The sequence below is a fragment of the Hydra viridissima genome, unplaced genomic scaffold, assembly GCF_058129835.1.
Source record: "Hydra viridissima isolate aposymbiotic clone 2 unplaced genomic scaffold, HvirCarnegie_v1 scaffold_12, whole genome shotgun sequence".
In the NCBI taxonomy this organism is placed as follows: domain Eukaryota; kingdom Metazoa; phylum Cnidaria; class Hydrozoa; order Anthoathecata; family Hydridae; genus Hydra; species Hydra viridissima.
The window spans coordinates 4178094-4205973 of record NW_028324311.1 but is presented as its reverse complement, the minus strand read 5'-3'; the positions used below and the strand labels follow the sequence as shown (position 1 = coordinate 4205973).

General features: G+C 27.8%; 1 protein-coding gene and 1 pseudogene across 2 annotated transcripts; one reads left to right on the top strand and one right to left on the bottom strand.

The window, feature by feature from the left end:
• Positions 1-277: 277 nt before the first annotated feature.
• On the bottom strand, positions 278-27774 carry LOC145199335 (protein fantom-like). 2 transcript variants are annotated; one of them, XM_090067834.1, is made up of 38 exons: positions 27541-27774; positions 19923-20026; positions 19752-19795; positions 17296-17351; positions 17049-17143; positions 16830-16910; positions 15081-15172; positions 14898-14978; positions 14774-14821; positions 14602-14674; positions 14376-14446; positions 13898-14003; positions 13734-13808; positions 13312-13383; positions 11038-11111; positions 10791-10845; positions 10533-10617; positions 10138-10244; positions 9930-9980; positions 9621-9687; positions 9421-9539; positions 9191-9292; positions 8899-8964; positions 8725-8805; positions 8369-8484; positions 7911-8110; positions 7743-7828; positions 7327-7471; positions 6914-7068; positions 6698-6823; positions 4725-4823; positions 4019-4393; positions 3871-3943; positions 2367-2527; positions 2082-2274; positions 1172-1256; positions 998-1085; positions 278-563 (listed from the first exon to the last, which is right to left on the bottom strand). In XM_090067834.1, exons 1-38 carry the CDS (start codon positions 27587-27589, stop codon positions 426-428), a joined length of 3894 nt encoding a protein of 1297 aa, XP_089923960.1. In that variant the 5' UTR covers positions 27590-27774; the 3' UTR covers positions 278-425. The 2 variants fall into 2 exon arrangements, with proteins under 2 accessions (XP_089923960.1, XP_089923961.1); XM_090067835.1 differs by having other exon boundaries at positions 19923-19968; positions 27541-27720.
• LOC149880862 (uncharacterized) lies at positions 20187-22432 on the top strand (annotated as a pseudogene).
• Positions 27775-27880: the final 106 nt, after the last annotated feature.

Here is a 27880-nt window from a genome sequence, read left to right as displayed (position 1 = left end):
ATGTTTCGAACGTTTGCAAATGATTTTTTTTTAAACATCCAAGATCAACAAAATCTAAACACTTGTTGTTGATGCAATAGTGGCACTAACTAGAGAGAGAGAGAGAGAGAGAGAGAGAGAGAGAGAGAGAGAGAGAGAGAGAGAGAGAGAGAGAGAGAGAGAGAGAGAGAGAGAGAGAGAGAGAGAGAGAGAGAGAGAGATAAGAACCTCTGGTCTGTTATCAAAATGTTAGGCAACATGTTTTGCGAAATACGAGCAAGAAATAATAAGAGAATTAACAACTACATTATATATTTTTTAAAAGTTAATGGAAATAAATATATTAGTTTTAGCTTTTAATTTTTCATATTTACACATATATTCAAAATGATTTTAAAAAAATTAAAACCTTTTACTATTAAAAACGTTCAAGGTGTAGACCATGACTAATCTTCATAAAGACTTCTCAATACGTTCAACGCCTCTACAGTCACAGTAAGAGAACCAATAACTTCGTTCTCTAACCCAATCAAATCGTACACTTCAATATCTTCTTCTATGACATCTTTACCGTTACGCAAAATCTGAAATGAAATCAATTCAACAATTAACAAAACAAGGAGAATTTTAAACGAAACTGAGAAGAAAGACTGCGCCAAATTCACAAGTGAATCAAGAAAATTTTAAAAATCAATAAAAAGCTTAAGTATATATTTGCGGAGCACAAAACACGATGTTTTTGGTCACACATGGTGATTTTCAATTAGTCACCAATATAAATTATATATGCTAATTAAGTTAGGTGCAATATGCAGTTTATAAAACCATACTTCATTACATGATATGGTGATCACTTACATTACAATACCCATATGCATTTTAAAATGTTATTACCACTTTTAGCACCCCCACAAAACGAAGCAAGAAAAACGAAGCAAAACTTTAAAGAAGTTAATATTATTAGATAAAGAGAATATAAAAATAAAAAAAAGATTTATCTTTAATAACAAGTCTTTACTTCTATGAGATCCACGTAAGCGATTCCTACATCTTCACAATCTCCCTCAGTGTCACCAGTAGGATCACTAACTACGGTAAAAAATAACCTAAAAAAAAAAAAATTCAAATAAAAAGCGTTAAAAGCATTAGACTATTCAGTTTTAACTTTATTTCCTAAGGCAAATTTTCTTGCCTCCCTTCATTTGGATGATCTGGCATAAGAAGATGCATTAAGTGTTGTCTTGATTTACTATTTTTCTCCCCATCCAAATGGAACACTAAAATAGTTAAACAAAAGAAAAAATAATCTAAAGAAACAGATAGGAAAAAAAAAAAAATTCAAAAAGCGCAAGTAAAATTATAATAAAAATTCAATTAAAATAATTAAAATAACCAATTAGTAATAAAAATAAAAAAATAATTAAAATATCAAAATAATTAAAATAAAAATTTTAATATACCGTAGAGTTAGATAATTTTAGGACATAAAGTTTTATAACAAACTTATTACTTTACAATTTAAGATCTTTTTGATGATAAAAAAAATGATGTTTAAATATAAATTAAATAAAAAATTTTCTATTCTAAAAATGTTTCTATTCTCGATGAACAGAACACTAAATTATTTATCAATATTCGTGTTAATTACCTCAAAATAGATGTACATATACATACATCCTAATAGATATTAGCGCGTATTAATACCTTCAATTACCGTGTATTAATTTATTTACAAAAATTTATAACAGCCACTCCAAAATAAATGCCATGTAAATACACCAAACTTTTTGTTAGCGCGTATTAATTAGCAGGCATTTTTTTTCTATTCTGGATTTGTTGTCAATTTAGTTATTCAAACCTACGTTAAGTTAAAAAAGAAGTTAAGAATATTAAGCATCGCAACAAAAACTTATGCATTTTTCACTGGCGTATTTAATTCTTTAAATTCATATTCACATATAGTATTTCAATTTTCTAGACAATTTTAATACGCATAAAAAAAGATTTCCTTCCTTTAGGAAATACTCCAAATGAGCCAACTCTAACATAAAAAACTCTAACATAAAAATGTAAATAAAAAAAACTTAATGAAAATACAAAACCTTTTTTAAAATTAAACGATATGGGTCTGTTAGGTTTGGGCTTTGGTAAAGACATCGGCGTTTCCAACTCTTCAGGATCAAAATCAAGGAATTTGTATGAAATGAACAACTGCTGAATCCTCTTCATCTTTAAGAGAGCAGCATCTTCGAACAGAGTTAAACTTAAGATCTCTATTACAACAGTTTGAGGCACCTTTAAATAAACCGAAACCACCTAGTCGTATTTTGAATGCAAAAAGAAAAAAGTAATCAACTTAAATTTTGAATATTAAATAAAAATCTAACGGGCAAAGTATTTATCTTCCTATCTTTTGAAAAAGATGAAGATACAATAGCATCGTCTTCTGTATCTTCAGCTCCCTCTGAGCTCTCGACTTGATTATCAATTAGAGATTTTACTAAACGGGCTGACGTAACAACAACATCATCATCATCTTCATCAGAACCTAATTAGAAAATTTTTTAACATACAACAGATAAAAAAGATATATATATATATATATATATATATATATATATATATATATATATATATATATATATATATATATATATATATATATATATATATAACATGTATTAGTGTAGGTCGATTCTACCTTGTTTTTTTTTAATATACAAGGGTATAACTACAGTTCCGCCAAATTTCAGGTATGCTGTATTAAAAATGATTTGTGGATTTGTCCTCAAGGACTAATATTGCTCAGTTACTAAATTATTTTAAATTTTAATTTTTTAAATTTTAAATTCTAAACTAATTATCTCTTTTTGAAATATTCATCTTGTTTTGAATATATAATAAAATATTTGTTGTATCTGGATAATTATAATAAGGAGCAAATAAAATGTTAAACCGTTGCGAAGACACGTTATTTAAGTTTAAGTTGATTTTAAAACTAATCATTTTTAAAATGATCTGTATTTTACAAAATATCTTGTTTACAATTGTTTAAGTAGATTTATTTTACTGATTGTATTAATTTCATCGAAGGATTTTATCAATATTTCTCATTTCCATAATTATCAAGTTATATAAAATAATTATCAAATTATATAAAAAAAAGAGCAAACAAAAAGTTCAACAAGAATTATGTTACACAAAAAAAATTCAACTCTTCATAGACAATTCTTTTAAAGCAAGATATTCCAGACTTTCCGAACCCTGAGTGTGCACCAAACTGTTTAACTTGTATGGGAAGCATCCTATCATGTTTATGGATTTGAGAATTGACACAGATGCATCTTCACAAAATTACTCACCAGGAAGATGCATTAAGCATATATGTTAAAAGGATATCATACCCATTCATAAGATGATATTTTTGAATAGATTCAAAAAGTAACTAATTTAAATAACATTTTATAACTTTATAACTATAAATGATAAAAATAGTGATATAAATATGTATAGAAAAACACATAACATTTTCTTACAATTGAAAATTTCATTTCTGCTATTACAATTTTTATAGCGTTTTTTATACAACAACAATAATATTTAAAGTTAATATTGCAATGAATTCTTCAACTAAATTCTCTGAAACTTTGTCAGGTATCTTATTTCCAAAACTTATACAAACTACAAAAATATTGCACAACTACAAAAATATTGCACAACAGGCAGGTGTAAAAACCAACCTACCCTGATATACATGCACATGTATTCTCTTATACTTTAAAATATGCACATATATACCACAGTTTTGTATGATCAATCATACAAAAAAAGATTAGACCAGATCATGATCGTACAAAAAAAAATCATTATATACCACAAAAATTACACTACCTGACTCTTCAAACATTGTATCACCCGCATTAAAAACGTCATCATTTCCTCTGTGATCATCTCCAGCCTCAGCCTAAATAAAAGAAGATTACTTGGCTTTATCACCCACCGAAGATTTCCATAATTTTTATATTCATAATGATTTAACCTTTTTTGATGTATCATAAGCTTCTCCATTTTTATTTAACTGGTTATTAGTTTTTGATATTAGTTCTCCAATATCCATTGTCTTAAGTGATTCGTTCAGCATTGCATCATCTACAGTAACTTGCATTTCATCTTTTACTTTTTCAATAATAGAAACACGCTTGCCAGAAACAGATTTTTCATTTGAAGCAGACTTTTTACTAGATACTATCTTGTGCGGTTCATGGTCAAATGATGGGTTTATAACAGAATCCATATCCTTATCAGCCTTCAAGACTTGAGGCTCAAATAGCTTTCCTGATGTCATTATTGGTACCATTCCACTTTTATGAGGTTGAATTGGACTACCCTGACGATCTGTTCTGGTGTCAATGGGCTAGATTAGCAAGAAAAAATAGAGAAAATCTTTTATCAAAAGTCTATATATATTAATCAAACATCATTCCGAAGAATCTTTCAATTTACAGCTTTACTAAAATTTCACTACAAAAATACAAAAACAAGAAATTATCACTTGAGGCTTAAAATTCTAAATATAAACAATTATTTCAATTTGCAAGCAAAAAAAAAAAACTAATAAAAAAAAACAGAATTGGAGTTTGAAATATCTAAGTGTTTTTTACAAGTTTTATTCTTGATTTGGAAAGAAATTTGGAGAATTGGATTTTCTTAATTGTTGGATAAAAAAATAAGGATACCAAACTTACTTGTGGATAAGTTCTTGCCTTCTTTGCACTAGCAGGAAGATATGTATATTGCCAAGAGAGTGCCACTTCAATTATTCCAGTCAATGATCCATCAACTCCCTGGTTGTTGACAAACAAAACATAACACAGTTCTCACTGAATTTTTTCCAAATATTCTGAATGATCATTTAAATAGGTTTTTGGGTGTTGATTATGGAAAAAAAAGCCAAAATAATTCCATCAAATCGGGGTTTTTTGTTATTTTGATTTTTTTTCTGTATATTCCAGATTAAAAAAAAGTCACCTTGGCTCAAATATTCAAAATCATTTTTAAAAATAACAACATTTTAAAAATAGCATTTGAGACCTTAATTTACCTAAGAGTTTCTGTTATATTTTGTGATAAGCTTTTATTACCAGATATTTATTCTATTACCAGAAACATAATAGACTGTGAAAAATATATTTAATATCCACATATTTAACTTCATAATAGCAATAAATACGCTTTCTTAACAATAGTTCATTTAATAAATTTAAAAAGAACAACAAAGATCTGTTAAAAATATTAGCTAAAATTAAACATGACCAAAAAGTTTTAGGTTTTTAGGGCAGAAAAGTAGTTATAAAGCAAAGAATTTTTAAAAAATATTTGAAACAGTCTTTTTTTTTTTTAGGCCTAATATAAAAAAATAAGAAAATCAACAACAACAAGAGTGAAATAAAACTGATAGCATGGACATCCTTAAAGAAATCCTTGCTAATATTTACTACTTTAATAGCTCACTAGGTGCAAGGACAAAATAGCAAAATTCTAGGGAAAGGATCTATAGCCTTCACCAGTTTTAAATCCAATCAATTTGGCTATTTAGAGTATTTCAGAAAGCAATGCATATTCATCCTCTCACTAAAGTGTAATATTGCTGAAAGCTAAATTAAGGGATGGCTGGGACATAAAAATTACTAAGAAAAGAAATTTGAAGATTGAAAATAAATAAAATTTGAAAAAAAAGATTGCTTAAACTCCTTACTAATTTTTGATGGAACAAGAAAAGTTAAAATAACAAAAAAAACAGCTAATTAAAAAAATAAAAAAATTTCAAAAATTGAGTTTAAAAATAGTTAAAAATTGAATTCCTTCACACAAAGAAAACAATCTTAACAACATTTTTAAGTAATGGAGGATGAAGAATTCAATTAATATCTAAAGAAAATAGAGCAATAGTACCCAATGATATTTATTAACTAAATGTCTAACTTCATAAAAATTCCGTAAGAAAAAGTGAAGCAAGTTTTTAAAGTTTTTAATGCTGGTAGCTGTTTTATTTAAACTGACAATAATTCATTTTTGCTTTGCTTTGATTTATCATTGTGTCATTTCAGGCTCGCAAAACAAACCTGGGCTGGCAAAAAATTTACTTCACTGCGGAAGCGCGAGTTAGATATCTAGTTAATATGTCACTGATAGTACCAGGAAAAGTGGAATAGACCATGATGGCAGACAACTATTGAATGCTACAATATGATGAACTTTACGATAGAAGCTTTAAAGAAAAACAGAAAATGTTTTATGAAAGCTTGCAATCTCTTGACATGTTCTTAATATGAAAGTTTTAAATAACTTTTTTTGCTCACTTGTTTCATCATGTCTATGGCTTAAGTTTTGTTCACTTGTTTCATCATGTCTATGACTTAAGTTTTGTTTAATTTTTGCAATTCTTTTTTTTAAAAATCCTAACATGATGGAAAAAAGGCTGACTTCATATTTGTAACCAGCAAACCCCCAAAAACCTTCATAAGTACAGGAAAAAAACTTTTCATTTTGAATTCTGTGTAATTAAAGCATCTGTTTTAGAAACTATATGCAAACATATCTTGTAATTAAGTATACTAAGTAAATTAATCAATGTCAATCTACAAACAAACCAATAAATAAAAAAAAATTCAAAATAAAATTTAAAAAAATTTTTCATAAAGCAAATTGGTTCACTCACACTGATCAGTTCAAACTTTCCTTTTAGAGGTTTGTCTTGAGCAAGTGTAATTAAAGGAACAGTGGCCAAGCCAATATAAGAAGTTAAATCTGTATCAAGATCATCAAATACATACACCTCAAGTGACTATAAAGCAAATAAAAAAATTGTTTACCATCATTATTAACAACATTTCTCTAACAAAACATTTGTTGCAAATTTAACTCAAAATCTTACAGAATTCTTCAAATAGTTGTCAAGTTCTTCTGTCATAGGAACAGGAAATATACAGTCATCATGAAACTGAGGAGAGTTAGAATGGCTCACAATATCTGTATCATGATCAGCAAAATCAAAAAACTTGTAAACACAATAGGAAGATGGTTGGACATCTAAAATCAATATTGATACTATTTTCTTCAATATAAAAGATTAACACAACCAAAAAAAGACACTAAAGTAAATAACAAATGCATAAATTCTTTTGACATTAAAATAATTGTTATAACACCACTTCTTATTAATTTAAAACTTATTTTTTAATGCTGATAATTTATCAAAATAATAAATTTGGATTTTAAATAAAAAGTTAAGCTAAACAGGACTGTTTGGTATAAACAAAAAACAAAGTTAAGCAGTCATTTTCATACCCTTGTTTTTAGGAATAAGTTGTTGACATTGCTTAATACTAATAAGAAGTTCATTGATGGATGAATCACGAAGGGACTGATTGGTCGGGTTTTCAAGTTGATTCAACTCTTTAGAGGTCACATATCCCAGTGCTTTTGTACGTTCCTGTTTGTTTAAACAACTAAATTGCTTTATAATTCTTTTTATTACTTATTACTCAACTTTTGGTCCTTTAAGAGAAAATTAATGAAAAAGCAATAAGTTATCAAAACGTTTTAAAATAAGTTTTTTTTGTCTAACAAATAATTAAAATCTGTATTTTTATAAACACCAAAAATATTAAGAGAAAAAATGTCATCAATAAAACATTATAAGCTGGAGTTGCAAAACAATCATAATCATTACATCTTTAGTATTAAAATGCAAAAATGGCAACCTTATAAAGACGCAGTGCTTGCTCCATTGGCACACGCAGCCTAATCCAAAACTCCACTACTGCAATCTCTTTATTTCTCTCAACACCTAAAATTAAAGCAATTAATTAAAAGTGTCTATGTATAAGAGTATATATAAGAGTATGTTTTAAAAAAAAGAAAATAGTCACCCATGCAAGATATGGTTCCATGTAATCTACCATAACTGCGATCGAGTAATTGACTAAAATGTATACTAGATTTAGCAACAGTTCGATACTCTATGCCAAAAGCTTGATGGAATTCAACCAGCATTGCTTCTTTTTGCAAGTAATGAAGAAAAAAATCATCCACTTTTACTTTATAAATTGAGGTGTGGTTGAAGTCAACACTAAAGAAAATAGGATAGAGAATAAGGTCAGTGTGTATTGGAATGGATAAAAAATTTAAGTATTGCATTGTAACCCTCGTCAACTGATGCAAGCACTTTTGGTCTTGCATCATTTTATGAGGGAAAAAAATTTTTTTGGTCATCAATTTTTGATGACCAAAGAAAACTTTTTCATAAAAGCTATGAAAATAACAATGTTAACATTTTGTCAAGCTATAAAAATATAAAATAGAAGAGTCATAAAAAAGTACTTCTTACTTTGAGCCAAAAGCTAGTGGCGTTGTCTGCAATTCATGTTCAAAAAATTCATATGACAAAAATGTGCTTAACTCACTTCCATTAAATTCTTCCAAACCATCTTTTGTAATATTAGCCTAATAATAAAATAAATAAAGCTTTCAAAAATTTTTAAGATTTTTTAGTTATTATAAACTATTTATATTAAATCAAAACTCTTACAAAAGTTTTAAAGTAGAAATTTTTTATCACATTTTTAAACAAAAATTAAAATTCCATTACAACTTTTATCTTACTAATGGGTATATATTTGAAATCAAAAATTATCATAAAAATATTTAAAACATATGATAAAGACTAAAAAGTTAGAAACATACCTTTCCAAAATGTATTTCAAATATATTCTCTCCTCTCTCTAGCTGAAAATCCACATCTTGTTCATCTTCCTCAAGAACTGTCTAAATTTTAATTTTGTGATAAGGTAGTTATAATTGATAGTCTTAAAAAACTTGAAATATTAAACAAAATAAGCAATTAAAAACTAAACTCACATCATCTTTTTTGATTTTATATTGCTTTGTGCCATAAGCAACATCTCTCAACTGTGATTCTAATTTCTAAAATTAAAATTTTTAAACAATAAAAGTGTAAAACAAAAATTAAATACAGGTTTTTTTAAAAAAAATTCAATTAGTCAAAAATGAATTTTATAGCTTAACTTAAAGTAATTTTATTATAACTTTAATATTTTTCAATAAACTATGAATGGTTTTAAACATTAAAAAAAAACTTGTTATATAAATCCCACTTGATTAAAAAATGGTTTTTAAATGCTGTTTTTACTTTGATTCGATCAGCACGAATGTCAAGAAGTTCAGCATATTCTTTAACACGAATGTCACATTCACGCTTTAATTCATCCATTTTTTTAGTGGTCACCTCAACCTAAATAAATCAATTCCAAAAAAAGAATTTTAATACTGTAAAAAAAACAAAAACAAAAAAAAAAAAAAAAAAAACAAAAACAAAACAACAACTGATATTATTATTAAAAATTATAAATTGCAAATAACCTCTTTTTGATAATCTTTATTAATGTTATGTTGTAAAACAAGCATGCTTCTTGTTTTCTCTAGCTCCCTAATGGTATCAGCATGGCTTACATGCAACTCTTGAATTTCCTTGCGCAAATCTATCAAGACCAAAATACTAAATTGCTATTTAAAAAAAATCATTCACACAAATTATTTAAACCTAATAAAAACACTCAGACCTTTATCTATTTGATTCTCTGCTTTGTCTATAAACAGCAAGTCTTGGTTTTCCTTTTCTTTGCGAGTCTACAAAAATCCAATATCTATATTACTGTATTTTGTATAAAAACATGACATTGCTAATACTATTCTATTTGGCTTCTTGGGCATTATTTCATTCTTATTCAATCTTAAAACAAAAATGAGACTTCAGGTAAATTTGCTCTTATATTAGTCAGTTTGTATCCAATACTTATTACAATACATTTTTACTAAACACATTAAAACAGATGATACCTACATAATGCAACAGATATTACAAAAAAAACCTTAATCAGAAGCAAAGCCTCTTGGACTTCATTGAAATCAACAGCACTTTCCTGCAAATACAATCAAAAAAATTGGAAAAACAGTAAATCATAAAAACATTGAGAAAAATTTAAAATAACGTAAAAACATTTTTTAAACTTAAAACTTTCAGATGGAGGACAATGAGCAGAAGTAAAACAATAAAAGTCATAAGTCAAAAGTACCTACACTACTAAAAAATTTCATTTTTTCCATAAGATCATTATGACGCTCTTGTAAATCATAATATTTTATTTGTAATTCACGCAGTTGTCGTTTGGAATGTTCGCTTATATCTAGTTTTTTAAACAAAAATTACAAGGAGAAGCATGGAAAAATTATCATATCATAAAAGTAGCATGAAAAATTTTAGAATAAAAAATACAGTAAAAAAAAAAAAAAAAAAGGATTTTTGTTTTTTGTAATAAATAAGTTAAAAAAATTAAAGCTAAATACATTAAATGTCTACACTAACCTTTAAGAAACAATTTAATAAAAAGAAAATTGGTCTTCACATGAATTTTATCTAAAACAAACTTTTGTGTTCTACGAAAATCAACTCAAAAACAAGTTCAAACTTAAACCTCTTTCACTAGTTAGTTTGTCTAAAATCTCATTCTTTTCACTGACATCACACTTAATTGTAGCTTCTAGTTGTGTAATTTTTGTCTACGAAATTAAAAATGGTAGGACAATACAAATCACAAAGAGAAAATAGGAACCACTTAAAATTTATTGGTAAAACATAAAAGATACATTTGTATCAATGATTTTGAAGAATCCATTTTTTTCAACGTTTTCATTTTTTTTCTTTATCTGAAATAACATAAAAGCCTGCTTACTTGATAGTGGATTTCCTTTGCTCGATATTCTCTGTCCTTCTCCATATCAAAAGTACTAAAGAATAAATAATACATACTAAACGTTTCTGAAAAGAAAAAAAAAAACAAAAAACATTTTGATGAACTTTTCATATTTAGGTAATCCACATAATATCAGATTTGGAAGTTATAATTATGATGATCATAATTACTAAAACAATTATTATTATGCATAGTATTACGTTTACAAAATCAAGATTTGCGTTACCTGTGCAGCAACTTATCATGAGCTTCTTTAAGAAGTTGAACTTCAGATTTTAAATCATTAATTTGTTCTTCTTTCTATTAAACATAAAACTTATAAAATTTATACATAGGTTGTGTCATTACAAGTTAGTCCTTTAGTTTATCCTGTAAAGATTAGTCTTTATTTATCTTGTAAACAAATTGTAAGTGAGATAAATTCTGCAAATTCTTCAGCTTTAGTTTTTTTTTCAATGATTCCACATTAGAAGTGGACTCAAACTCAGATGTTACTTCTACTTGCAGTTCACATTCCCTTTGGTTGTCCTAATGTAGAAATAAACATACATGTATTTCTCATACTGTTTTACCAATTTTATTTGGATATTTTAAAAGACTATTTGGTAATTCTGAATCTGATTTATAGTCATCAGGCAATACTATAAGTTCTACTTTCATTACTTTTCTCAAAAACAACAGCAAATAAATTTTTGACCTATATTAGTATTTTGCTCTCTAAGATTTTGTAGTAAAAACAAAATAATTTTATCAGATTTTATCAGATCACAGTCTCTATTCCCAAATGCTGTAACACTGCATAACATCAAGAGCCTAAACAAAATCTTCATTCCAGCATTTGTTATTGTTCTTAATGTATCTATGTATCTAATGTTATCCTGATCTTCAGGTTCAGGATAAGCTTCTTTGTTTTCATTATCTTCATCATTGATTATTTCTTCTCAAGTTGTTACCCAAAGTTGTTAAGAGTTATGTTACTTAACATTTTTTAAAAATAACAAAATTTAAAACATCTTCAACTTTACTTACAAATTGTTTTCATAACCACCAAAAGTTATTACAATGACAAACGCCATTTACATTTTGTATAAATCCATTATTACAATCATATTTTTTTTTAATCATTTATTTTTTTAAAACAATGGTTTAAAAAATGGTATTCATAACCCTAAGTTCATTGTCAACATTTCCTTTATAGGTTGCAAAACGTTAAAGCTATGCAATTTTTATTTAGAAACTGTTTTTTGTTTAATACCTTGAAACAAAATATAACACAGAGTTATGTTACTTAACATTTTTTTTTAATGAAATTCATTCAACTTGTCAGTAACAATAGTAACTACTCTTTTTGAAGACAGTTTTTGATGACAAGTTGTAAACCTTTTATTCTGTTCATTCCAAAACTATAGTGACATTTATCTAAACAATTTACATTAGGACACAACTATCTTCTAGTTTCACTCATCAAGAGAAATTGAAAATCTTTTTCCATTTTTTGCTGAAGCTCTTAAGCAATTTTTTATCTAATTGAGTTCATAATAAATTGCCTTTATAGCATGTCAATCATCAGAAATTTTTAATCCTTGTGCTTTCAAGTCATTTTTAATAACTTTACTTTCAACCAAAGTTGCAAAAAGGGATACAATCTGCAGCTGTTGAACAAGCTAATATCTCTTCAGCTTAATTACCTGTTTAGTTGAAGTAGGCAGCAGTATTTGGGTGTATAATTTAACGAATGTTTTGAAATAACATTGGTCAGCAAAATTTTATGCTTGTGCTCTGGGACAAAAAACTTGAAGTTAATGGAGTTTAAGTTTGACTAAACAATCTTTTCACTTGAATACTGATCTGTCTTTATCTTTTTTTATAAAAATTGCTTCCAAACCTCAAAACAAAATTTTTTCAGGTAGCATTAAAAACGATAGCCAGGCTATGTGTACTGTCACACTGTATTATTTGTTTACATTTCTCATGGGCACCAGATACATTTCCCATGGGCACCAGATAAAACTAAAAATAATTCCCATTCATCGTTAAAAACCACCAAAGTTTATAAAGTGACAGCAGTACTGAACTGAGGCTAAACAGTTTTTGATTTTTTGAAACAATTTTGGTTGGTAAAACTTTATGTTTGTGCTCTAAACAATACAAGTACCTTGAAGTTGATGAATAAAAGAATTTAAGTTCCATTGAGCAAAATCTTTAGTCAAATACTTGTCTTGACTTGTCTTTATTTTTTGATAAAAAATGGTTTCAAACTTCAGATTTTTTCAGACATCATAAATGATAAATTTTTACTGGTACAATGAAAATGTATTATTTGTTTACATTTCTTAGCATTACCAGATAAAAGCAAAAATAAATCCTGTTCAATGCCAGACAAATGCTAAATTTCTCACAATTTAATCATTTGAAAGTTAATCAATTAATAAGTAATTTTTTTTAATCAATTAATTGTTATTCAGTTACCACTCTCTAAAATCAATATATAAATTCAAACCTGGGTTAATGTTTTTTGAGATATATTTCCATGACTCAATTCACTTTGCAAAAGTGAATTCTTTACTTGTTCCTAACAACATTATTTTAAACTAATCAGAAAATTACTAACAAAGTTAAAATAAATGATAAACAATGATATTAATTCAAAGTTAGGTTGGTCAGGAACAGAACACAATAAGGGAAAAGTCACATTAAACAAGACACTTACAAACATTAAGAGACAAGCTACATATATTAAGGCACAAACACACAATAATAGAAAAAACTAATACAACAAAACAAATTGATTGTTTTGTAGGACAATTTTTGAAATGCTTATAAAAAAAAAAAAAAACTTTGTTATTAGAATTATAGATTTAACTAAACATAACAATATTCAAAAATAAATAAAAATGTGTACATATATAAAAAGGTTTATACATCTTTCAATTTTGACGTTAAGTTTTCCATTTCTTCCAGAACTTGATTATGGCTCACTTTCATTTTGTTCATCAGCTGAAAAAATAAAAAAAAATAAAAAAAAATTAAAAAAAATACAACCACCTTATCATTGTAGCTATCACTAAGCATTATAAATTAAATACCTCCTCAAGGTTATGATACTTGCTTTGCAAATTTTGCAAACTTGCAATTTTTTCTTTTACTTCTCGCTGGAGTTTAATTAATTCTACATTTTCTCTGATTGCATTTCTAAAATAACAAGGGAAGATAACCAAATTGTAATTGAATAAAATAATATATATACAATCCAATTAGAAACTAAAAAAATAAGAGGGGTTATAAAAACATATGAGAGGTTATAAAAACATAAGAGAGGTTATAAAAACATAAGAGAGGTTATAAAAACATAAGAGAGGTTATAAAAACATAAGAGAGGTTATAAAAACATAAGAGAGGTTATAAAAACATAAGAGAAGTTATAAAAACATAAGAGAGGTTATAAAAACATATGAGAGGTTATAAAAACATAAGAGAGGTTATAAAAACATATGAGAGGTTATAAAAACATAAGAAAGGTTATAAAAACATTAGAAGGGTTATAAAAAATTTCATAAAAAGTACTTTTGATTATGAGTCCCTGATGAACGAAGTTTTTGCATATCTTCTTCATGCTTTAACTCTTTTTTAAAAAGCTATACAAGAAAAATAAATATAAAAGAAAAAAGTCCTGAAATATAAACCTGAACTTATATTTCTAAGTTAGAACTGTTATCAAAAAGACGCCTTTTATATTGAATAAAAAAAGGTTACAAGACAAGATCCAGATAAATACAGATAAAATACCAACCTCTTCCTGCAGAAAGTTTACTTTTTGCTCATATTCATGCAACTGATTCTGAAGACTCACAACAAGATTATCCCTAAAATAATAGCTCACATTAACATCATTTCTGCAACCATTGCTTGAGACAAATATTTAATTGCTTGAAATTTAAAAGAAATTATTGAAAAATCCATACAACTCGTATTTCTCAAGTCTGCTTTCCTCAAGCAAACTATGACCATATCTAAAAAAATTTAAACAAAAATTCACAAAAATCAAAACAAATTAAAATTTAAAAGAGATTTTAAATGTCAAACAACCTTGGTTGCGGAAGAATTGGTAGGGCAGCACGTGTCCTAGGTGAGCTTTGATCATAAGGCAAACTGTATTGTGGTGAATCCCTGAAAGTTAAAACAATTTAACTTACGAATATCTTTTATTTCAAAAACAGAATGATTTCAGTAGAAAAAAGGAAACAACAACTTTAAAATAGTCTCCATTACTTTGGTGGAAGTGGGCTTCCTTGCACCCTTATTTGCTCTTTTATTCTCTGTTCACGGAGAGCAGCTGAAGTGGGTTTTTTACTTGTGGGACCCTGATAAATAAATAGTAACTGTATTCTACAATAGATACATTAGTTTAAAAAAAGAAAAGTAACAAACAATAAATGCTACATTTTACATGTATGAAGAGTTTTAACGCATAAATCAATTTTTAAGCAAAAGTTCAATTTTTTTTTTCGAATCTGTTTTTTAAAAAGAATTTTGTTATACTTTTTCTCAAGTAGTGCTAGCAACAGCATGTGCAAGAGCTAACTCTAGCATAGACTTTGGTTTATCAAAGTGAAATTTAAATTTTTACTGAGAAAATTTGATATTTAAAACAACAGAAAAAAATAATATTTTCTTTGTATAATGATTTTAAGAATTATTGGAAAAGATTTGAAAAATTTTTTTGTGAAAGATTAATTTTCCTTTGAAATAGGAACACAATGAAATTCAACACCCTTTAATTTTTAAATACTCGAAAACTACTTAACAGATTTTTTAAATTTTTTTACACAATAAAGTTAACTAAATTATTCATTTATTTCATAATCTGACGCTTAAATAGAGACTAAATATTTTTGTGAGTATTTGACATCATCTCCTGAATCTTGCTTTAAGTTACTTTTTTTGAAGCTGCTATCCACTTTTGCTTAAAATCTTCTTCATCTGAAGCTGATTTCTTGCTTTTTAATAAGATTTCTTTTATAATTGACCAATAACTTTTAATAACTTGCTGCTCAGGACAATTTAGAAGAACTGCTTCCTTAGGTACCAATTTGATGCCATTTTTAAATATCATTCTAGAGGCTTCTTTGAGTAGTGGATTGTAGCCAAATTAAGCCAAATGAATTGCCATACAAGGAACTTGGGAGCAAATTTTTTAATTTGAATGTACTTGAACTTTTTCTTGAGATTTAAGTACCTTTCCTATTAAAGCTTAGCTGAATCTAAATTTTAGCGCTAGATCTCTCTGTGACTGACATTAATTTGTCTTTATGGAGAAAATGATTGATTTCGCTTCATATTTATCTTTATTGAACAACCCAGCCAATTTTGAAGCATCAACTTGTAACAATGAAGGATTTTGAAGAGAAATTTCCAAAACATTTTCTTGATTTAATATTTGTTTACTCCTTTTAAACCAATAGCAATGATAACCAATACTTAACACCAATACAATCAAATGACAACATATCAGCTTCCTTTTGCAAAAAAAAATTAGAAAAATCTGTTAAGTAGTTTTTGAGTAATTAAGGACTAAAGGATGCTGAATTTCATCGTATTCAATGATAGTTTTTAATTGTTGCAAGAAGTGTTATTACTAACCAGTGTTGTTTTATACAATATATGTCTATTTAAAATATATGGTTATACAACTTTGTATCATACTTTTACATTTTTAGAAGATAGTTTTTGTTTTACTTTATGACTTTTGTTTTATTTTATGACTTTCTTATTTTACTTATGACTTATGTTTTACTTATCACATATATTTTACTTTATGATTTTTCTAATTTTTGTTTTACTTTATGACTTTTTAGATTTTACTGAGTTTTTTAATACTTTATTAGCGGTATTATGATTATTGTTGTTGTTATTGCTGTTGTGGTTGTTTTGTTATTGTTGTTATTGTTGATGCTATTGTTCAAATTGATAAAAATCTTTACGTCTAATAATTAAAAATGTTTGAATGAAACAACATACTGCATTAACTCGTGATTGTATGTGATCATAAGGTGTTGTCTTTTTGCCATGGGTTTGTAGCTGCTGTCGATTGACTTCCAGCTAAGAACAAAAGGATAAGAACAAAAACACTTTTTATAATCAATTATAAAATTCTACTAACAAAAATTAACTATTAAAATAGTAAAGATATATTAAATTCTAATTAAGATTTATTCAAACAAAAAATATAAAAATTACCTTATTTTTGAGAAGTGTATTCAATTTTTCAAGAGAAAAGACTTTTGATTGAAGTTCTTCAACTTTCTCATGCAGTTCAACTACATTCACAGGTGCTACAAAAACCAAAACACTATTATTTGCATCATAAGAACAAACACACAAACACAAACATATATATATGAATAAATTACCAATTTTAATTTGCACTGTATATAGCATATAGAAAAAATGTGACAAAAATCACAATCAGTTAAGATTTGCAAACCTCCTTCTTGTATTTTTCTTCTATCTTTGACAAGTTTTAATAATTTTGTTGCCATACTAAATGGTTTAAAGATATTAAAGTAATAAAGTTTAAAGATATTTAAGTAATAAACTCAGAAAACAGAAAAAAGAATCTAGAAAAAAGCATATTGAAAATATGTAAAATATATAAATATGCTGTGAAAAATGCTGTGCCACTATCTTTATGATAGTGGCACAATTTTTTGTAATAAATACTACACTACCATATTAGATTATTATACACAAATAAAACTTTTCGCATCAAATTGATGATTGGGGTAAAGAGTGAAACATGAAATGAAATTTCTAACAACTAATTAATAGATGTTTAACAGAATGTTAAAAAAAATCATTTTAAATGCAAAAAATACACAATATACTTGTATGAGCAAATAAACTTAAAGACAAATTATAGTGTATTATTTTATATTATGATCAACTTTTATGTTGTGACTAAAACCATTAATACTTTCTAATCATTAAAAGCTTCTAAATGTGGTTCACTTCTTAATAAAATCTTCTAGCGTTTCACTTCTTATTAACATTTTAGCAAAGACTATGTTGGTTATATGTTTTTATTTGCTAATTCTATATATATATATCTATATCTATATATATAAATTTGAGTTTGTCCACCATGTTTTGTCCAATACTGTGTATATATATATATATATATATATATATATATATATATATATATATATATATATATATATATATATATATATATATATATATATATATATATATACAGTATTGGACAAAACATGGTGGACAAACTCAAATTTAGAACAAAAGTTGATCAAAAACTAAATAAAAACTAGTAAAACAATTTAACATATTATTTTTTATGTAGTTTATTATGTTGTTAACAAAACTTAAAACTTTTGAATCATACTAAATATCACTAAAAAAGTTTTAAAACACATTTTCCCTAACAAACTACATTTTTCTTTGGACAAAACAAGGTGGACATTCACAAAATCAACTGAAAATTCAAAAAAATTTAAAAATTAACTTAATATTTGGTAGGACCTCCTTTACTTTTAATTACTGCTTTCATTCTTCGAGGCATTGACTCAATTAATGAGTCAACCATTCTCATATCAATCTCTTGCCAGGCCTTCTCGATTTGTTCAAATAACTCCTCACTGGTCTTCACATTTGCACATTCATCTTATTATCAATTATTTCCCACAAATTTTCTATGGGATTCAAGTCAGGGCTTTGTGCAGGCCACTCCATTATGGTGATATTCTTGTCCTTGAACCATTGTTTTACAATTTTTGATGTATGTTTGGGATCATTGTCCTGTTGAAAAATCCATTTTAGGGGCATCTCCCATTCAGCATGTGGTAACATAAAATCTTCCATTATATCTTTGTAAACAAAGCAGTCCATAATTCCATTAATTTTGTGAATAGGACCAGTTCCTAGTGCTGAGAAACATCCCCAACCATAGCAGAGGTTCCATGCTTAACACTCTTTTTGGTATATTTAGTATTGAATCTGGTGTTCTTTGGTCTCCAGACTCTTGATAATCTTGATAAAGAACCACTTTTCTATTTAAAAAATATAGTATATTTTGAATAAAACTAAATAGCAAAAGGTAGTTGAATCTAGACCCACAATACTTGTTCACTATTTTCAATGAAAACATTTGCATCCGAGTTTATTGCTGTTTTTTACGGCACAATGGAAATTAGTCAACATAGAATTTCATATTTTATGTTTTATGATTACAAAGAAATACTTTGCTCTGGAATTTTCCATAAACTGTTTTCATGCAAAAGGAATTTTCTTTTGGGTTTTGATTTTATCCTAAGCACCAGTTTCTGACAAATGAGGCAATGTTTATGAATGTTTATTGCATTTTCAGGTAAAAAGCTTTATCTATTGATGTGCCTTTAAAATCACACCACTATTGTCAAGCTTCAGCAACATCTTACTGACTGACTCCAGAAACCGAATGGTAAATGTTTTGGTCCATGTGAGAGGGTTTACTAAACAACTTCAGTAAACATATTGGTTCCAAATTCAGAAATCAATTTTTATTAACTTTGTGAAATAAAGGTCAACTTGACCAATATCTACTAAAAAGGTATAAAACCTAGGTAGTCTAAGCAAAACCAAAGGATGCCATGGAGCAGTTGGAAAAAGAAAGAAATAAAAATTAGAAAATCGATTTAACAACTTCCCTACCATAAAAACTTCATCAATTTCTAAAAGTAAATTTCTGTTACAAAGCAATAAACAAATTAAAAAAAGAGTTGGTCTCAACTTTCTGACAACTATTTGTCAGAAACAACTTTTAGTCTCAAGTTCTTAGTCTAACAAGATTTTACAATTGTTAAAAAAAATATTTTAAATATTTAAAAAGATCACAAATAGAAAGAACAATCCAGAATCCCTAACAAAGCAATAGTGAATACTTACTGCTTCATCTTTTCTTCTTGCTTGTTAGATGTTTTCTTTAGGCCCTTAAAAATAACAAATTCTTTTAAATCTTTAACTATAAAATAATTGCAAAATAATATTACAAATTAAGTAGAAGCAACATATTACAAAAACAGATAAAAATCAAATATTAAACAATATCAAACTTACAATATGTTCATCTCGCATTCTTAAATAACGATCTTCTAGTTCTTCTCTACTCAAAGAAGAAACAATTTGTCTTTCTTTTGCTTCACTAATGGTAGCTGGGATATCTATTTAACAGTTAAGGAAGAATAACATACTGATATATATATATATATATATATATATATATATATATATATATATATATATATATATATATATATATATATATATATATATATATATATCAGTATGTTATTCTTCCTTAACTGTTAAATAGATATCAGTATGATATTGTTATTTAACTATTAAACTGAATATTGCTGCAGGTACTGTAGCTAGGATATAGCAACAGGTAACAAAAAGGTAAATAGTTTTAATTTTAAAAATTAGACTATTTAATTCTTTAATCTGTAGTAATTCAGAGAGCTTTGAATCTAGTAGTAACAATCAAATACTCATTAGAGTGAAAAAATAGTTTACTTTTCTTCCATTTTATCAGCAAAATACTTTATTTTGTTTTATTATTAATAATAAAAAAGCCTAAGAGATTATTTGAACTGTGATTTTCTTAAGCTTTTAGGATATTGTAAAATATATTTGAAACTATTTTATTGTATTTATTCTATTCAAGAGTTACTTTAACAAGTTTATCGTTGAACTGAGTAAACACCTTGTTAAAAAAGTTTAAAATTGTTTTAGGTACCATTATTGGATAGAGAATATTTAAAAGATCAAAAATCGAAAATTGGAATAACAGGAAGATTTCCAATTGGTACAGTAGATAAAAAAACAGCTGCCAGAGAAAAAGGAAAGCAAGAGAGAGAATCTAATTAGCAGATAAAAAGATGTATTAAGTTGCCTGCTGCGGAAATTCAATGCGATTCCAATCTGAATACTGAGTTATTTGATAACAATAATAAGTTTGAATCTGATCCAGACTTTTCTATAACCGTGCCAGAAAAAAATTATACTGATTTAACAAATTTGGCAAAAGCTGCTATACAGTTTAAAATAAGCGATGCTGCAACAGCTGCATTGGCAACAGCTGTATTAATAGACTATGATATTGTAAAAAAATTTAATAAATCACAAATAATAACTGAAAAAAAGATTTTTGGAGAAAAAAAAAAGAATTACCATTATCATGAGTTCTAAACACTTAGCTGATGTTAAAGAATTAAAGGTTATTGGAATTGATGGAAAATTGACAACTCTACATTTGTACATTATGTCAGTTAAAACACTGATGAAGATCCTATTATTGTTGCTTAAACCAAAGAAGAAGAATATGGGCCAACAGCACAAAATTATTTGACTCTTGTTATACCTAATGGAACTGGCGCAACCATGGCAAACGCTACTGCAAATGTTTTAACAGAATATAATAGTGTTTAGAGCTTACTCGCTGTTATTGTAGATAACACAACTTCTAATACAGGTACAAATAATGGTTTGGTTATAAAATTCGAAAAAATTCTTAAAAGAAGTTTGCATCTTTTAGGATGTTTGCTTCATCAAGTTGAACTTCCACTGCGAAACATTATATGTGAATTAGATGGAAACACAAATGGTCCTAAGTCTTATAAAGGGCTTATTGGAGATGCTGTATCTCATCAAACTCTTCATGAACAGGTATTAGTTGAGTTTGTTCCCATATATTCGGAAAAAGAGTTGTTTGTTAGCAGTGAGGTTATAAGCGATCTTAGTACAGACCAGCAAATGCTTTATGAGTACCGTGTGGTTATATCTCAAAAGGTTTTATATCTAAAAAATTTCTTGCAAAAAAACCTGGATCAATTTTTCATGCTAGATGGCTAACCCTAGCTTTAAGAATAATGATGGTTTAAGTTAGGACTGATAAACCATCTCCTGAATTATTAGTAATAACTAAATACATTGTTCAAGTCTATTGTGTAATGTGGTTTGCTATTAAGCGCTCCGAAAAATACAAAAGATGCTTGTCAACTTCTGTACAAAACCATTCAATTAGTCAAGCTTCAAGACAGTAGGATTCAGAGCATTGTTTTTAAGAACTTACAAGGAAATTCAAATTGTTGTTTGCAAGAAAATTTCCTGTACTGCATGCTGCTGGATGAAAATATAAGAAATAAAGCCCTCAACCAAATCCTTAAAATAAGAGCATTGAAAGAAGACATTACTTTTAAACCAAAGCTTAAGCTGAAATCCATAATGAAAATAAATTTTGATGCTGAGTCTTGGGATTGTCTTGTTTCTGTTGATGATATTCAGGTTGAGCCCCCAACAACTCTTTGCATAACATCAGAAAGTCTGAGAGAGGCTATTAAATCAAACCTAAAACTTTATGTAATAGATATGCCTAACAATTCTCAATCTTTGGAGAGAACAGTCAAATTAACCTCAGAGGCATCTAAACAGGTTTATGGTTACAAAAAGAGACACAAATTCATTTTGATTAAAACCCAAAGTTGAAGAGAGAATAAAAGAAACATAAAAAAGTGTGACTATTTTATAAAATGAATGTCTAGTATGTTAGTTATACTTTTTGTTTATATGTTTTTTTCTTTAACTGCTGAATGAAATATTTACTGTAGCCAATAATCTAAGTATAGTTCTATTGATATTAAATTCCTAATTACATAGACTTCCAGGGCCGGTTTTCTAGGGAGAGGGGCAATTAGTGAAATGGACACAGGCTTCCTGATTTAGGGGCCCCCAAATGCTAATAAACTTCCTATTAAAACTTTTTTTTCTGTAATTAATTTAACAACTATTCAAAATGACTAAAAATACACTTAAAATTATTGTAATTAATAAAAATTTGGTTTAATCTTAGTTTTTGATAGTTTTTCTGTTTTTTATTTTTGAAACCTTTTTTTTCAACCAATTGAAAAAATTTAAGAAGCCTATTAGTATAAAATTATATTTACATCTGTGGACCTCTAAAATTATTATTGCACCCAGGCACCAGAAGTAGAAAACCGGGCTTTTAGACCACTAAAAATAGGCTGTAAAACATATCAAAATGGCTAAAAAGTGTAATTGTTAAATCCAATTTCCCGAAGTGAAAATAACTTTTAAAAAAGTAAATGTTATTGTTTTGTGTTATTAACATTGCAATAAACAAATACCAAGGTGACATTTTATGATTTTAAAAAAAAACACCTAGTAGGCAGTGGCCTAGTAGTATGTATGTATGTATGTATATATGTATGTATGCATGCATGCATGCATGCATGCATGTATGTATGTATGTATGTATGCATTTATGCATGTATGCATGTATAAAGTCGAGTGGCAGTATTGAGGTAAGTGAAACCCAAGCAGTAGTTTTTAGTGATTTAGGAAATAATACAATTATCACAGAACTTCAGTTTTCTGACCAATCCAGCTTTTGAGAAGATTTGGTTTCGCTGTGCTTAGGTGGAAAACTGAACTCTTACATGTTATATTTTTTATATTTTGAGGGGTGCAATTGTGCTAGGTTCTGAAAGAGGTTTGTAGCATTGTTTTTTGTATGTGGCTTCACTATTACTTTTGTTACAGCTGTTTCTTTACTGTTAACAATACTGATGTTCATTTTGTCACTAAAGCTATAGTTTACATAATCTAGTTCTGCTGGTGGTATCTTGTTAACACCTTCCACTATACTATGTTTGCCAGGCAGCCCAGCAATGAGGCTCAGTCTACAAGTTTGAGACTTGTATATGATAATAGTACTTTGATTATACCTACTATAGACAAGCATTCAAACATCATTCTTTGATGGGAAGTAGGGTGTGTCAATTTTATGTGAAAATTCAACTTTTTTTGAAATTGTAAGATGGCTGGTTTTTTTTGGCATGAGTTAGTATTTAAAACATGAAAATCAATTCAAATTAAAAAAAAAAAAAATTTTAGCTACTTTTTTTTACTCTTAAAACTTCTTTTTTTTAGACTTAGTTTTTGTGCTTGAAACGTTAATATTCTGCAACCTCCATGGAAGAGCGTGATTAAGTATCATAGAGTCAAGCAAACTAAAATTAAAATTCTAATAAACATATTTTACTTAAGTATTTAGTATAACAGCCATGTAGTAAAATGACGTGGTTTAAATATTCACACTGTTATTCATAAAGATTATTTGTTTTATTTTTATTTCTTATTTGTCAATTTTTTTTCAAGTAAATAAAACTGACAACATAATCAAGATGTCAAATACCCCAAAAACAAGAAGCAAGTCAGTTTGTCAACTTAGCAACTTGATTGGAAAAGGTCTACAGTTTCTTCCATCAGAACTCCCAACTTCTAGAGATATCCTCAAATAGGCTTATATTTAAGGGAGACAAGTGAGACCACAGAAACTACACTGTTGATCAGCTAGTTCACAATATTATTCCAGGAATTACGTTACAGTGGAAAAATCCTAATGTTAAATTTGTGAGTCCAGTTATTAATTCTGAAAGGAGAATTAAACAAAAAGTCAAAGACTTGCGGTCATTGGGTGTAAGAGTTAACAATGGCAATGTAACCATATCAGTGAGAAATAGATTTATGGAAAAACTTGATAAACTGTTTGATTTGTTTACATGTAGTTGTAAAATACTGCTTTGTTGTTGAGAATAATTGTGAACAAAATTATGACAGAGAAGCTCACATTATACGCATCTGTAAAAAAGAAAAGAAAATTCCTTGTCATGAGTTAAAATTTGTCAGATATCCAAGGGAAAAAGTGGGAACCAAATGTGTCTTTCAAATAAAAGCCACTGATGTTATTGAAATTAAGAGACAATAAACAACAGCATTAAAGTGGTGCATAATATGAAAACAGGCCACCCAAACAAAGAAATCAAAAATAGAAAAGGAAACGAGAAATCAAGAAAAAGATTTTGTTGTCCCAACTCAAATGAGGTCTCTTTAGATCCCAATGGTGAAAGAAAAATGTGTATTAATCAAACAAGCAAAAAGTAAAAGAAGCAGCTTTAGCAAGCTTAAGGCATCATACAGGTTTAAGAGAGACTGCAGAAATAGCAACTGCTGCTCTTATTAGAGCTAAAATTATCACAGAAGAAAATACTAGTCTTGTCATTGATCATAATAAAGTTAAGGGAGCACAGGAAAAAATTAGAAAAGAGTTGACCTCAAAATATGAAAATAAACTTACCAATAATGGTTTGAGTTGTACACTTTTTGATGGTAGAAAAGATGAAACTAAAGTCTTTATCAATGTTGAAGGCAGGAAATTCCCAGGTCTAGTAAATGAAGAAAATTATACTGTTTGCAGTGAACCTGGAGGAAATTATCTTTTCCATTTTGTTCCTGAAGAATCAGATTTAAAAAAACCTGCAGAGATAATTGCAGATCATTTAGTTAAATGGCTTAAAGAAAGATCCTTGCATTTTACATTACAAGCTATAGGCTGTGATAGTTCCAATTTAAATACTGAATGGGGAGGAGGAGTAATACAGTGGGTTGAAAAAAAACTATGTAAGAAAATTGATTGGATTGTATGTGACCTACACACTGGGGAAATAGGGCTAAGGAGACTTATTCCTTGATGGTCCTACTCAAAGTAACAACCAATGGTCAGGAGCACTTGGTAAGATGTTAAATAAAGCAACAGACCTTGAAATTAACTCAGACTTTATAAAGGTTTGTGAAGCCTCTCCTCCTCTTATCTATCTCAGTCCTGATATTGTTAAAGATCTGAGTACTGATCAGAGTTATGCATACCAGATAGTAACAGCTATTAAAACTTGAGTTCTACCTAAGAGACTAGCACTACTAGAAATTGCTCCTGTTTGCCACAGTAGATGGCTAACTATTGCCTTAAGATTTTGCAGAATCTGGATATCTAAGCATGAAATAACCAGTGAAAATTTAGATAAGTTGAGGTTGATTGTTGAGTACATAGTAGGTTTGTTTATCCCTAACTGGTTAACATTAAAGTAAAGTCTAGTTGGGTTGAGGGACCAATCAACTTACTTAATCAGATGCAATTACTAAAATTTCAACCTAAGGAGGTAATTGATATTGTTTTACCCACTTTTAAAAGATCAGCATGGTATGCTCACCCTGAGTCTGTTCTGCAAGCTATGCTTTGCAGTCAGATAGAAGAAGAACGAAGAGAAGCTGTTAGTAAAATAGTTAAATTAAGAGGAGCCAGAAATGATATAATTTAATTTGGGGATAAATCTTTTACGATTCGAAAGACTCCTAACACCATCATGGAAGTAACCTGTTTGTCAAAACTTATAGACTGGAGTAATTTTGCTGAACTCCCTCTAACATGTCATCTATCTACTATGGCAGTTAAAGAATTTATAAGGAGCAGTTTTAGGGCCCCCCAAACCCCCAGGCGACCAGCTTTAAATTTGAAAAATTTTTGACTCATATATATTGTAAATCAATTTATTACTTTTTTATAAGCTATTTGAAATCGAATCTATTTGAATAAGCTTATTTAACAATTATGTGAAAATTAACAAAAAATTTAAAGTTGTGTAGGTTAAAAAAAGTAGCTATAAGTATCTTTAAATAAATTTTTATTTTCGTTTTTTTAATTTCTACTTGTAAATATAACTTTTTTTTGCTAGCCATACATAATTAAGAGAAAAAAAAATTGACACACCCTAATGGGAAGTTTCATTAGTGGCTTTACACAGTGGGCCTCATATAGAAGACAGAGTTATTCGTAGTATCACTTCTGATTTGAGTTTTTCAAACTCAATGTTTTTAGTACAAAGTCTACTAAGTAGATAGTGTATCACAGTGTCCTCTGTCATATCTTCATAAGGAAAGATCAATGGGTAATAAGCATTTCTGTTGATTGAAAATGCAACCACCAGAACAATTGATTACAATGATACATTTGATGAATTTCCAGCAAAAGAGCTAGAAAAATGGCTCTATAATTTCTTTGTAGTATTTTCTCAACTGAAGAAAATAAAAAGAAATGAAATTAAATTTAAAAAAATTTTGGTGTCTCCACAGGGCTCACTAAAGTTACAGCATGGCACTAGTCGAATGTAAAGGTTTACATTGTTAGAGTAACCAATCACTAGGCTACTCTTGTGCTATAATGTAGCAATAAAAGATTGAGCATGTCTTGATTAATTTGTATGCTTTATTTCATATTTAACACAATTTTTATTTTTAAGGGCCTGTCTTGAAGGTTTTACACCTTTTTGATTTGGTCAATATCAACTCTGAGCAATAATAATATGTGATCTAGCTATAACCTGATTGATCATTTTAAACTTGATGATAATGGAGGAGTATTGTATCAATATGTTGACTGCAACAATTGTATAAAAGAAACCCTACATCTATTTTTTGGGGTGCCATTACTTGGGAACCTTTAAAAGTGTTAAAAGTTTTCAGGTGTCAGACTTGCTGTATGAAAGCTTCCAGTGGCAAGTTCTAAATTCATAAAGGTTTTATCTGAACTGGTATCAAGTAGCTCCTGTCTTTCTTCCATTTATATTAATATTACAAAATCTGTTAGCATATTCCAGTTTTGTAGTCCTCTTTATTTGGGTCTTCTTCTAATACATTTTGGAGTTTTTATATCCATAATTTATATAATAAAAAATAACTATAGCAAAGTGTATATACACATACAAACAGTTTTTGCACATAACATGAGAAAATAAAAAATGAATTATTTTAAAAAACATACCGGTATCTTTTACAGGTCTTTCTTCTGTGGAGTTGTCTCTAGAACCCATTTTTTGTAACTTTAATAAGTTTTAAACTGTTGATTAACAAACATCATTCAAGTATCAACAAGCATATTCCAATATTAGAAATGTTTGTAAGCTTGTTAACTATGGAAGTCTGAAACTAAGTTTTTTTTAAAACTTAAATGTTTAAAAAAAAAGATTTTGACAACAAAATGATAATTGCAAAGCTTAATATTATAAAGATTGTTTGATACAACTTCAAAAGTCTTTTATTTTTCATAAACTCAATATCAAATATAGATTTTTGCAGTTTATTCAATAACTATCATTGTAATG